The following is a 12,801-nucleotide window of genomic DNA, read 5'->3' as shown; positions in this document are numbered from 1 at the left end:
ACCTCCTCCCTCACCCCCATCCCAGGCCCCAAGAAGACTTTCCACATCAAGCAGATGTTCACCTGCACATCTGCCAATGTGGTATACTGCATCCGCTGTACCCGGTGTGGCTTCCTCTACATCGGGGAAACCAAGCGGAGGCTCGGGGACCGCTTTGCAGAACACCTACGCTCGGTTCGCAATAAACAACTGCACCTCCCAGTCGCGAACCATTTCAACTCCCCCTCCCATTCCTCAGACGACATGTCCATCCTGGGCCTCCTGCAGTGCCACAACGATGCCACCCGAAGGTTGCAGGAACAGCAACTCATATTCCGCTTGGGAACCCTGCAGCCCAATGGTATCAATGTGGATTTCACAAGTTTCAAAATCTCCCCTCCCCCTACCGCATCCCAAAACCAGTCCAGCTCGTCCCTGCCTCCCTAACCTGTTCTTCCTCCCACCTATCCCCTCCTCCCACCTCAAGCCGCACCTCCATCTCCTACCGACCAACCTCATCCCGCCCCCTTGACCTGTCCGTCCTCCCTGGACTGACCTATCCCCTTCCTAACTCCCTACCTACACTCACCTTTCCTGGCTCCATCCCCGCCTCTTCGACCTGTTTGTTTCCTCTCCACCTATCCTCTCCTCTATCCCTCTTCTATCCGCCTCCCACTCTCTCCCTATTTATTTCAAAACCCCCTTCCCCTCCCCCTTTTCTGATGAAGGGTCTAGGCCCGAAACATCAGCCTCTCTGCTCCTATGATGCTGCTTGGCCTGCTGTGTTCATCCAGCCCTGCACCTTGTTGTCTCGGATTCTCCAGCATCTGCAGTTCCTACCATCTCTAATACAGTAGACTTGACGGCTGAGTGCACGTAAATTGGTTTCACCTGGAAGTTGTGTCTGGAACCTTGATAGCGAGGGGGGAGGAGGTAAACGGGCAAGTGTTACACCTTCTGCAATTGCCGTGAGTGTCTAGTGAAGTGTTGGGATTGGAGGAGGAGTGGACCAGGGTGCGCTGGAGGGAATGGTCCTTGCATGAAGCTGATAAGGGAGGGGAATGTGTGTCTGGTCGTGGCCTCCTGCTGCAGGTGTCTGAAATGTGGCTTATGATTCTTTGGATGTGGATGTTGGTGGGGTAATAGGTGAGGACCGGGTACCATATCAGTGTTGTAGAAGGGAAGAGAAGGGATGAGCGCAAAAGTGCATTAAATGGGTCAGACTCAGCTGAGGGCCCTATGGTGCTGGGGAATCCTCGGTTAAGGAAAAAGATGGACATTTCAGACCATCCTCTGCGGAAGGTAGCATCATCAGAACAGATACGACAGAGATGGAGAAACTGGGAGAAAAGAATGGAGTCTTTACAGGAAGCAGCATGTGAGGATGTATAGTCCATGTAACTGTGGCAGTCACTCCGCGTGTTTATAGTGGACACCTTTAACCTGGCTATGAAAGAAACGGTCACCTCAAGTCTAATCGGATATGAAGTTAACAATAATGGTAATAATGAAGATCCAACACAAATTCCTTTCACTGCCAAAGATTTTGTGTAAAAAAGTATCGAATTTTCAGACAACTGTTAACAAATCAATGATGATGTCAGGCTACCTTCCTACTGCTTTAATTTAGTTGCAGCATTTTAGTTGAGATGACTGCTAAAAAAAAAGTACTTTTTGTACTCTATTGATGTGGGAAGTATTCAATGAGCCCAGCTAAAGCTGGAGTTGAGACTTGCTAGGACAGAGTAGAGGGAAATCAATACTCTGTTTCTTCAGTTCTGGCTTTACTTGATCCAAAATTATGAAATATTAATACTGGGTGCTTAAAATGAAAGTTTGTTTCTTTTGTAAGTCAAACTATTGTTAAAGTAACTTATACAGCACCTTTCACAGCTGCAGGGTAACTGAAATGTTTTACAGCTAAATTTCTTTTGAAGTACAGTGGCTATTACAATGCGGGGAATACAGTAACTAATTCATCCACAACAAGAAAGCACAATAGGAATGTTTTAAAAGAACAAGTTCCCCTCTGTGTAGTGATTATAACAAGATCAGCCAGTTAGACCTCATATAATTTGAGCTCCCTGTTTGGGGCTGTTAATTAATGAGGGAGCCCTGGCTGACAGATAAAAAGAGGAGTATCAGAAGTCCTGTTCATTCCAAAACCTGCAAGTTGGGATGCTCCAATATCAACAGGTTAACTACCAGAGAGGTAGTTTGAGAGGTAGTACTGGAGTCAAGAACTCTTCATGTGTAAATAAAGGGTGACTTAGGCGTTGGGTACTGGCCTCTGTGGAGTTATTTTGCTCAGTTTCTTGGATGTAAGTTTATAGATGAATGTTGGTTGTCACCGGCAGAATGTCACTGCTTTTTCAAAATTGTGTTGTGGAGCCTTTTATTGGACTTTAGTTGAGAATCTTCTCTAAAAGACAGAACAACCAACAACGCAGCATGCCTTCAGTACTGCATTGGAAAGTCAGCCTGGATAATCTACTGTGCTAAAGTTTCTGAAGTAGGTGCTCGAGCCCCTTTAGCTCATAGACAAGTATATTATTAAACCTTGACTTTTGACAAGTTAAATGGTGACTCATTGGCTTATGTTGAATGTCTGGTTGTTTACCTGTTGATACTGGAGCGTCCCAACTTGCAGGTATTAAATGATTTTTCCTTAATGTTGGAAATCAGAAATACACACCTTTCATTCTATTATTCAGGACAGATACAAGCATCATATAATATTTCAACAAAATTAAATTACCTGCTTATAATGTATTCAAAAATGAGCAAGTGCATTAGGGCATTACAGTTCACTTAGGGAGTCAGAGTTGCTGTGGTAACATGCACTTTTATGTGCATGTTGCAAACTGCAGCTATGGATAGCGATGGTAGAGACTCCAATGTTCTTTCCATCACATGGCTAACCAAAAGTGTCTCCTATTCTTACCTACTTGCCATTGACAATGTGCTGGAAGGATTTGCAAGTTGGTACCCTACCTGCTTGGCCACATTATGAAAGTATGTTCGTTGACAATTAGGTCCTGGGAAGTCAAAATCAAATCTAGAAATTGTGGCTCAGAAACAGAGACACTACCCTTTGTGCCACCATACGTCTGAAATAATAAGTGTACAATGATGTAATTGGATTAAATCTCAGCCAAATTAAATGGAATGGTGACTCAGAACTGTAAGATTCTATGAATCAAACCTTTTCAAATAACAGAAATGAATTCAAACAATGTTTTTTTCCTTTTTGTTTCAGGGTGGAAGAAAAAGGTGAATGCTTCAATTTTCTTCGTATCTTTCAATGTGAATTGAGCTTAGTCTTCTCTTATTACAATGAAATAAGTTAATCTTTCCTTTGTTGAATATAGAACCCAAGTCAAAGAAGCAACACAACGTGATTTTGGTAAGTATCTGAGTAGGGGATCCACTTCTGCTTTTAAAACAATAATTTTTGCACAAGGTGTGTCTTTTTTTTGTAAGCAAGATTGTTCTACACTGTCTTTTCCAATCCTCCTCTAGGAACGTAAGAGCTCTAAATGCTGATTTGATTCGATAGTGAGTGCAGGTTCACTCCAGAAGATTAGTATTTTCAGTATTTTGTTAGTGAAGTCCCTTAGAAACTAGAATATCATGATTTCCAAAAGAAATGTGAATGTACCAGTGCATCTCTGAAATCTGGATGAATTAATAACCCTGTATGCCAAGCAGATAGCTCCATTAAAATCTGACCTTAAACCATTTCCCTCCCTGCACTTGTAGTTGTGCAGATAAGGGGCACTGAAATTAAGCCAGACACCACATTGTGTATTATTTTCCTCTGTCAGTGTATTATCAAGCGTCAAAATAAAATCTTGGAGCAGTTATGTTTTGATTTCATAATTGGGTCCATAATTAGAGCTTGTTTTCTATATTCTCCCAACACAATATTGCAGTCATTACAGATCATCAACGTGTGGAATGCTGTTTGATGAGCAGATGTTCTTCCTCTGTTCAAAGAAAATATTTGCTTTTCTAGTTTTTTAAAAAAAAGTCATTCACAGGATGTGAGCATTGCTAGCCTGACTGGCACAGATTATATATCCCCAACAGCCCCTCACTGCTGTTATTATGTAGGAAACGCGGTTGTCAAATTGGTCACAGCAAGCTCCCACCAACAATACTGCCCAGAATTTTATTTGACGGAGAAATATTTGCCGTGACACAAGAAAATAGTTTATCTGCTCTTCTTGAAATAACATCATGGGCAATGTTCCTCCTGATTTATTTTTCATGGACTTCCAAGGTCTGGGTGCAGTAGTGGCTTCCAGATTTGGAAGTAAAATGTAGGTTTTGTTGCGGAATTCATCAACCTACAGCCCAAAATGATCGATAGCTGCTGAACCCTGGCAGTGGGCCGTGCAAGTCCCGGCATGGGTAGTGTTGTAGAACAGAAAGACCTAGGAGTTCAGGTACATAGTTTTTTGAAGTTTACATACATATAGATAAGGCGGTTAAGAAGGCATTTAACATGTTAGCCCTCATTGCTAAGATCTTTGAATATAGGAGTTGGGATGTTATGTTGAGGATGTACAGGACAGTGGTGAGGCCTCTTCTGGAGTACTGTGTCCAGTTCTGGATGCCTTGTTTTAGGAAGGATGTTATTAAGCTAGTGAGGATCCGGAAGAGATTTACCAGGATGTTGCTGGGAATGGAGGAGGATTTGAGTTTTAAAGAGAGGCTGAATAGGCTGGGACCTTTTTCACTGGAGCTTAGGGGCTTGAGATGTGATCTTATAGAGGTTTATAAAATAATGAGGGGTATAGACAAGGTGAATGGCAGGTGACTTTTTCCGAGGGTGGGGAATTCCAAGACTAAGGGGCATATTTTTAAGGTGAGAGGAGAAAGATTTAAAAAAGACATGAGAGACAATTTTTTAATGCAGAGAATGGCACATGTGTGGAATGAACTTTCAGAAGAAGTGGTGGATGTGGTTACAGTTACAACATTGAAAAGATATTTAGGTAAGTACATGAATAAGAAATGTTTGGAGGGATATGGACCAAGTGCAGGAAGATGGGACCAGTTTAGTTTGGGATTATAGTTGACATGGTCTGGTTGGACCGAAGGGTCTGTTTGTGCTCTGTATGACTATGACTGTAAAATCACTCCCATTCATGCATGTGTTAGTAATTTGATTGTTTGTCCTGTCTGCATTTTGGACTGTATTAAGCACTGTGTTTTTCATTCATAAGTAGGAAATGAGAACACTATGGTTTGTTAAATCAACAAATTAATGAGATATATTATGAAATATATAAATGAATAGGAACATGGATTTTAACTTTTAGTCTGGTCTTGATGTTTCACGATATTATCTGATGTAGAAACTCTTGCTTCGGCCTATCCAATGGAAGGTATGTGTGTATGTTTTGAATTTAAATGGTGTCAAGTGCAGACTTACATTTTCCTAGCTTCCCTACTTCTAGTCAAATCAAAATGGTCAATGAATCACAACATAGAGTTTAACAGAATAATACAAAATGTAAGCCTGCTGAATGTGCTATGCATTTCAGGAAATGATTACACACAACACAATCTTTGATGGAGAAGCTGTTGATCCAGGTAAAGAAACATTTCATTACCTTTTATAAGATTATACGTGTCATTTTTAGTTTGGCAAGCTGTAATTAGTGGAATGTCACAGGGAGCAGTGTTAGGGTTTCAATTATTTCCAATCTTGGATGAAGGGACAGAGGGTAACGTTGTTGATGACACAAAGCCAGGCTGGTGCGAGGCAAGATTTATACATATTAAATCATGTTTTTAAAAGAGTTTGGTTTTGAATACTAGCAGTGTATCGGTTTGGTCTATGCAGGAGTTAAGTAATGAACTAGGTAAGTATTTTCAGATCCATGGTCTTAAACCAGTTTATGTCAGAGAGTAGATGACTGAAGCCTCCTAGATTGTTAATGAAAGTTTGTTTATGTGGTGGCGTTTAGTGACAGGAGAGGAAAGAAAATTGAAGCACTAGCTAAGCACAAGATAGGATGAGCAAGCTTTTAAACAAAATTTTGTTAAAATTTTTTGAATTCAGTTCAAAAGGAGACCTGACTGAAGCCAGATGTGAGAATAGTTTCTCCTAGAAAGTTTGTCCTGAACAGTTAAGAGAAGTAAGCTCGGTGTAAGAGTTTGTAAAAGCCTCCAAACCAGGGGTACATGGTTATTCTCAAAGGCAAGACCCCAGTTGTAGCAGTTAAAATAACAGACTTTGTCACTCATTGTAGCAGAAACTGAGAGAAAAAAGCAACAGTTAAGTCAAATCTACATCTTGTTGGGAATGGAAAAGTTTTCTTTACTTTTAAGTAACTACAAAATGATGGTGTTGAGAGTACATGAGACTTCATTGTGCCATGAATTTTGAAATCTTTCAAACTATTTAGGTAACATGATTTGCATAATTTTATTTTATTTTTATTTAATTTGTTTCTAATAAACTCACGTTTTGTCGTTAATACTAAATCTTCAGCCATGTGCATATGTGTTTCAGAGATACACCACAATAATAAACAAAATCAGGTCATATTTCATTCTTAGATCGGGATTAAATAGTAACATTAATTAGGACCATAACATAGGACAGCAAACTGTGATGAGGACACGAAAGACCCTGCAAAGAGATATAGGTGGCTTGAGCAAGTGGACAAAACAAATTTGCAAAAGGAGTGTAATGTGGGAAAAAGTCAGCTTGTCCACTTTGGTAAGAAGAATAGAAAAACAGTGTATTATTTAAGTGAAGAGAGACTGGAGGACTTTGCAGTACAGAGAGATTTGGGTATCCTGGCGTGTGAATCATAAAAACGTAATGTGCAGATGCAACAAATAATTAGGAAGCCAAATTGAATGTTGCAAGGGAAATGGAGCATAAAAATAGAGAATGCCTAATACAGGGGCTTGGTGAGCTTACATTTGTGTGTCATTTTTATTTCTTAAGGAGAGATATAATTGCTTTGGAAGCGGCTCAGAGAAAGTTGAACAGGCCATTTCCTGCGGTGAAAGGGTTGTTTTATGAGGAAAGTTTAAGAATTCAAACTGTACTCCTTGGAGTTTAGGGTAATGCGAGATGATCTTATCAAAACATCTAGAACTCTGAGGGAACTTGATAGGGTAGATGCTGAGACGATCTTTTTCCTAATGGGGAAATCTAGAACTTTGGGAAACATGTTAAACACAAGAGGTCTCTCAGTTAAGACAGAGTTGAGGATGATCTTTTTCAATGAGTAATTAAACTTTGGAGTTATCTTTCCCAGACAACAGTGGGAGTTGAGACCTTTGACACATTTAAGGCTGAGCTAAACAGATATTTTTTTTTGATCAACACATGAGTCAAGGGTGAAGGGCCTAGGCCGGAAAGATGGAGTTAAGGCTACAATCAGATCAGCCGTGATATTGGTGAACGGTGCAGCAGGTTCAAGGGTCTGAATAGCCCACTCCTGCTCCTATTTCTCATGGTACTTTGAGGAATGATTTTTTTTTCATGAAAAATTATAAGTTGGTTTCCTTGCCATTTCCTTCATTTTTTATGATGGTGTCTATCTTGATTTCTCCTGCTACATCTTTAGTTTCAGACTGCTCATATTTACTTCTTATTACTGTTTCTGTCTCCATTTGAAGCATTCTTTCCCTTGATATTCTTCTCAGAGAAACTATCACCTTTCCCTCTCCAGTTACAAGCCATTTCTTCATAACCATGAAAATAAAGCTTAGCTCGGAATGTAATCAACTTGTGATTTCCTTCAAAGTGCACCTCTTCCATATACATAACATTCTCCTTAATTCTGCAGGTATAAAATGAAATGCCAGAGGGGATGGTGGAGACATTTAAAAGGCATCTGGAAGGGTACATGATTAGGAAGGATATGGGCCAAATGCTGGCAAATGGGACAAAATTTATTTAGGATATCTGGTTGGCTTGGACAAGTTGAACCAAAGGGTCTGTTTCCATGCTGTGTAACTCTATGGTTCTACTCAATGCAATGGCAGAATCACATCATTTTGATCAAATGCATGACCTTAATTCTGTAATGAAATTCTTGTTTCCTCAATTTAGTTGCAGGACTGTTTGTATTAAAAAGGAACCGTTAACTCCCTCAAACTTTTCAGACAACTAAACAAACTTGAAACAAAAACAGAAATTGCTGGCAAAACTCAGCAGGTCTGGCAGCATCTGAGGGGGTAAAAAAATAGAGCTAATGTTTCAAGTCTGGTGGTTCATCATCAGAACCTACTGCTGAAACGTTAACTCTACTTTCTGCCCACAGATGCTGTCAGACCTGTTGGGTTTTGACAGCAATGTCTGTTTTTGTTTCAGATCTCTAGCAGTCACAGTTCTTTGTTTTAATAAATGACCCTAAAATACGTTGCTTCCCTTCCAGACATTTTGACTTGTAAGGATGCACAGTTAGAAATGAAATTGAGCAATACAATTCATTGTTCTTTTCTGTCCTTAAGGACAATTTTCATATTACATTAATTTGACATTATCAAACTCTGTCCATGTCTTTACTCACAGCAACTTCTATTCCCCCAACACTCCTGAGCAGCCAGAGACTTGTTAGCTCCCGCTTGAGCAACATTTTGACTTTAAAATCCCTCCCAATGGCTTACCTTTCCCATTTCTATAACCTCCTCCAACCCCCCAACCCTCTGTTCTTCACTAATTCCGTCCTCTTCTCCATTCTTAATTATAATCGCTCCCTCGTTGGAGGCCATGCCTTTAGTTTCCAAGATCCCAAGGCCTGGGATTCCATCCCTGCACCTTTCCATCTAATTTCCTCCTTTAAAAAATATATGGTTTTATTTTTCACCAAGCCTTTGGTCTAATTTTGAGGTCAATTTATTACTTTGTTTAAATAATGGCCCTGGGAAGTGCCTTTGGACATTTTATTACATTGATGGTACTATATAAAATGTTGTTATTATTTACTTACTGCTTAATATTTACTGGGTGTGTCAATACATCATGAAAGTTTCTAGTAATCTGCCAACAGGAGGGCAATTACTTATTGCTCTAGTTATTAGTTCATGTTAATGGGGAAGGTCGGTGGCTACATTTTCCACCAGCTCCAAGATGCTTTCCAGAATGGAAAAGCAAGTTCATGAATCCTACAACTTTAACTAAAAGAGTCACATTGAACTCAAAACAGTAAAACGTTTCTGTCTTCACAGATGCTGCCAGACCTGCTGAGTTTCTCCAGTACTTTCTGCTTTTATTTCAGATCTCTAGCATCTGCAATATTTTCCTCTTACTTGAGTGTTTGACTAGCTTGGTCCCCAATAAAGGGATCAATTAGCTCCCTCTTCTTTGATTTCACACAAGATCTCAGATTTGAAATTGCATTGATTCCAACCATTACACTTACCTTTCTTTAGACCATTATCCTATTTCAAGTTTAAATATATCTGATTACCAGCATAACTTGAAAATACAACATTAAAATTTACAAAACTTCTCTGTTAAGGCAGGATTACTAGCCAAAACAAATGTAGGAATTCTTTGATATTAATGCAGTGTGTGAAATCTGAAGCCCATTTTTATCACCTTTTATGAAGATGATTTAATCCTGATTTGGGTGACTGAATTAGAAATCAGTTCAAGGAAGAATTTTATGATTGTGGAATGAATTCAACATCAGTGAGGTTGACTGTAACTGTTACTCTACGTAGACCTTACAAGCCAATCTGTCATAATCAAAAATCAAGAGGGGAGGCTCACTCCCTCTTCTGTAGGGCATCAGCAGTTAGGTAATAAATTCTAATGACCGCCATACTCTGAAGTATAGACAAATTAAAATAGGCATTATTTACTTGGAAAACAAGTAAGTTAAAATGTCAAAATTTTGTGTTATTTAGTTTTTGTGCATAGCCCACAGAATTAATTGATTCACTCAACTCATTCATGTACTTTTTGAAAGAAACCTACTTATACTGAATGTTTTCTTCAATATTTAGTAACAGGCAATGTGTATCAGTATAACACAAACTCTGGAGCCAGACGCTGGAAGGATACCAAGTTGCCCATGAAAGATTATGGAAATGTTCGAGATGCAACTCCTAACTTAATGTCCAATATTAACAACAAGACAAACTTTGCACAAAATAGCAACGTGAAAGATGTAAGTGCGGACCAGACCGAAAATCAGAAGACTGACAATGTCCAAACCTCCCTGAGACTAGCTTCAAAGCTCGGAAAACAAAACAAAGTCACAGGACAACTACTGGAACCACCTCAAACTCTCAATTCTTTGTCTCAAGTTTTGCCAAAACGAGTGTAAGACAAACATAGAATTTTGTGAAATAACTTAGAATGGTTGTGTTTTAGAGTATTTCTCAATGCAACTTCAACTGATATTGGAATCTGTCATTTCTTTGAAAAGGCAAAAGAATTCTACTAAAATGTCCTGAATGTTTGCATAGTTTAGTCTAGACAGCTGGGTTTAGTAAGCTTGGATTTATTTATGCAGTTACAGAGTCAGAAATATGTCAGAAGTTAAATACTGAGAGGGCATTCAAACCAGGGAGCAAATATCTGATCTGACAAACTTCACTGTTGTTTCTTCTGAGTTGAAGCATTTGGTAACATAAGCAAGCAACAACAACTTGCATTTATGTAGCGTGTTTAGCTTAACGAAAGTATGCTACATTAATTACATCTTTTATCAATATTTCTAGGTCTTCAATTACCTTTTAATTTAATAGTTAGCAGAAGAAAACCTCAATGTCAGAACAAATCTCAATGTGCTCCATATCCATCAATATGTGTAATCTCGAATGTGTTGTTACTTTTCTTTTGTCCTCAGTACCAAGAGTGTGATATGTTACTCTTTTGTTTTGCAATAGTCACATACCTGAGGGAGAATTTTAACTTTTTAGAATCTGGGCACAGTGGGTGTGGGCAGTAAATAAACAGTAAAAAAAAAGTCTTCATCTGTCTGTACAACGTATTGAATTGCAGTTGCTCTCATATATAAAAAAACTGAGCAAACATTTCATTCCTGAAACAACTTACAACGTTTCCTGAATTAACTTTCAAGTGATTGCTGCAGTGTTATTGTTTGCACTGATAACTTAATTTTAAATATTATTGGACTGTTACATAATAACGTCTACCAAAATGTGATGTGTATCGTTTCAAAACCGATCTGTGTTATGACTGAATATTTATCTGGAGCTTGGAAATGCTGTGGAAATGCAGGGTAAGGCAGAATGTGATCAATTGCCTTTGCTAAGTAATAGCAGAGATATTCCAGTGGACAGATAGCTGTTGGAGCAGCAAGAGTGGGGTTGTGCATTTGCATCATGTGGAATTCCTAATGCAGTGAGTTCCGAGGGAGTTACCTGGGAAACTGAATTTTTGATGGCGATTTCCCTGCGTCAGAGACAGTATGTTCCTGTTAGTATGAAGGGCAAGCCTAGTAGGTGTAGGGAATGCTGGATGACTAGAGAAATTGAGGCTCTGGTCAAGAAAAAGAAAGAGGCATATGTCATGTATAGACAGCTGGGATCAAGTGAATCTCTAGAGCAGTATAAGTACAGTAGGAGTATACTTAAGAGAGGAATCAGGAGGAGAAAAAGGGGACATGAGATATCTTTGGCAAATATGTTTAGGGAGAATCCAAAGAGATTCTACAAATACATTAAGGGAAAATGAGTAACGAGGGAGACAATAGGGCCCCTTAAAAGATAAACAAGGCCATTAATGTGTGAAACCACAGGAGGTGGGTGAGATACTGAATGAATATTTCACTCAATATTTACTATGTTGAAGGATATGGAAACTAGAGAACTTGGGGAAATGAATAGTGATACTGAAATAACTGCTCAGAGTCTGGTATCCCGTCAACAAGTTATCCTCTATTTACTGGGGCACTGTACACTGACAATGACCAGGCAGCTCTGAGTCAGTCCCCTGAACTGAGGAGATTCTAAGTCCCCTGTTTATATTGGTCTACCAGGGCATCCTGATTGGCCCAGGTTAATAACCCCAATCAGGGATCTTCTAGTCAACAAGGTCCACCTAATTCCAATCACTACAGATATCTTGAAAAGTGTCATATTACAGAAGAGAAGGCACTGGACTTCTTAAAACATATAAAGGTGGATGAATTGCTGGGACCTGATAAGATGTAACCCAGAACTTTGGGGAAGATAGAGAAGAGATTGCTGGACCCCTCACTGAGATATTTGTATCATCGATAGCCACAGGTGAGGCGCTGGAAGACTGGAGAGTAGCTAATGTTGTTCCAGTATTTAAGAAAGGTGGTAAGGAAACATGAGGGTGCTATAGACCGGTGAGCAAGTGGTGGGCAAGTTGTTGGAGGGAATCCTGAGGGACAGGATTTACATGTATTTGGAAAGGCAAGGACTGATTAGGGATAGTCAACATGGCTTTGTGCATTGGAAGTCATGTCTCACCAACGTGATTGAGTTTTTTGAAGAAGTGACAAAGAAGATTGATGAAGCCAGTGTGGTAGATGTCGACTATATGGACTTTAGCAAGGTGTTCGACAAGGTTCCGCATGGTAGACTGGTTAGTAAGGTTTGATCACATAGGATCCAGGGGGAGCTAGACAATTAGATACAAAATTGGCTCGAAGGTAGGAAACAGGGTGGTGGCGGAGGCCTGTGACCAGTGGTGAGCCGCAGTGCTGAGTCTGCTGCTTTATGTATGTAAATGATTTGGATGTGAACATGGGGGTATGGTTACTAATATTGCAGGTGTCACCAAAATTAATGGTGTAGTGGACAGTGAAGGTGGTTACCTCAGAGTACAATGGAACCTTG

General features: G+C 39.6%; 1 protein-coding gene across 3 annotated transcripts in view; it reads left to right on the top strand.

Annotated features, from left to right (window-relative positions):
• Positions 1-10,942, top strand: part of LOC109918661 (cadherin-related family member 3-like) — a 62,109-nt gene extending 51,167 nt beyond the window's left edge. For all 3 annotated transcript variants that reach the window (XM_048608054.1, XM_020518590.2, XM_048608055.1), the window contains 4 exons: positions 3,239-3,252; positions 3,351-3,385; positions 5,535-5,583; positions 9,970-10,942. In XM_048608054.1, the coding sequence (XP_048464011.1) occupies positions 3,239-3,252; positions 3,351-3,385; positions 5,535-5,583; positions 9,970-10,292 (421 nt within the window). In that variant the 3' untranslated portion in view covers positions 10,293-10,942. The remainder of the gene's footprint in view (positions 1-3,238; positions 3,253-3,350; positions 3,386-5,534; positions 5,584-9,969) is intronic.
• The last annotated feature ends 1,859 nt before the right edge of the window (positions 10,943-12,801 follow it).

This window comes from Rhincodon typus, chromosome 18 (assembly GCF_021869965.1).
Source record: "Rhincodon typus isolate 14 chromosome 18, sRhiTyp1.1, whole genome shotgun sequence".
NCBI classification, from domain to species: Eukaryota; Metazoa; Chordata; class Chondrichthyes; order Orectolobiformes; family Rhincodontidae; genus Rhincodon; species Rhincodon typus.
This window is presented reverse-complemented; position numbering and strand designations above follow the sequence as displayed.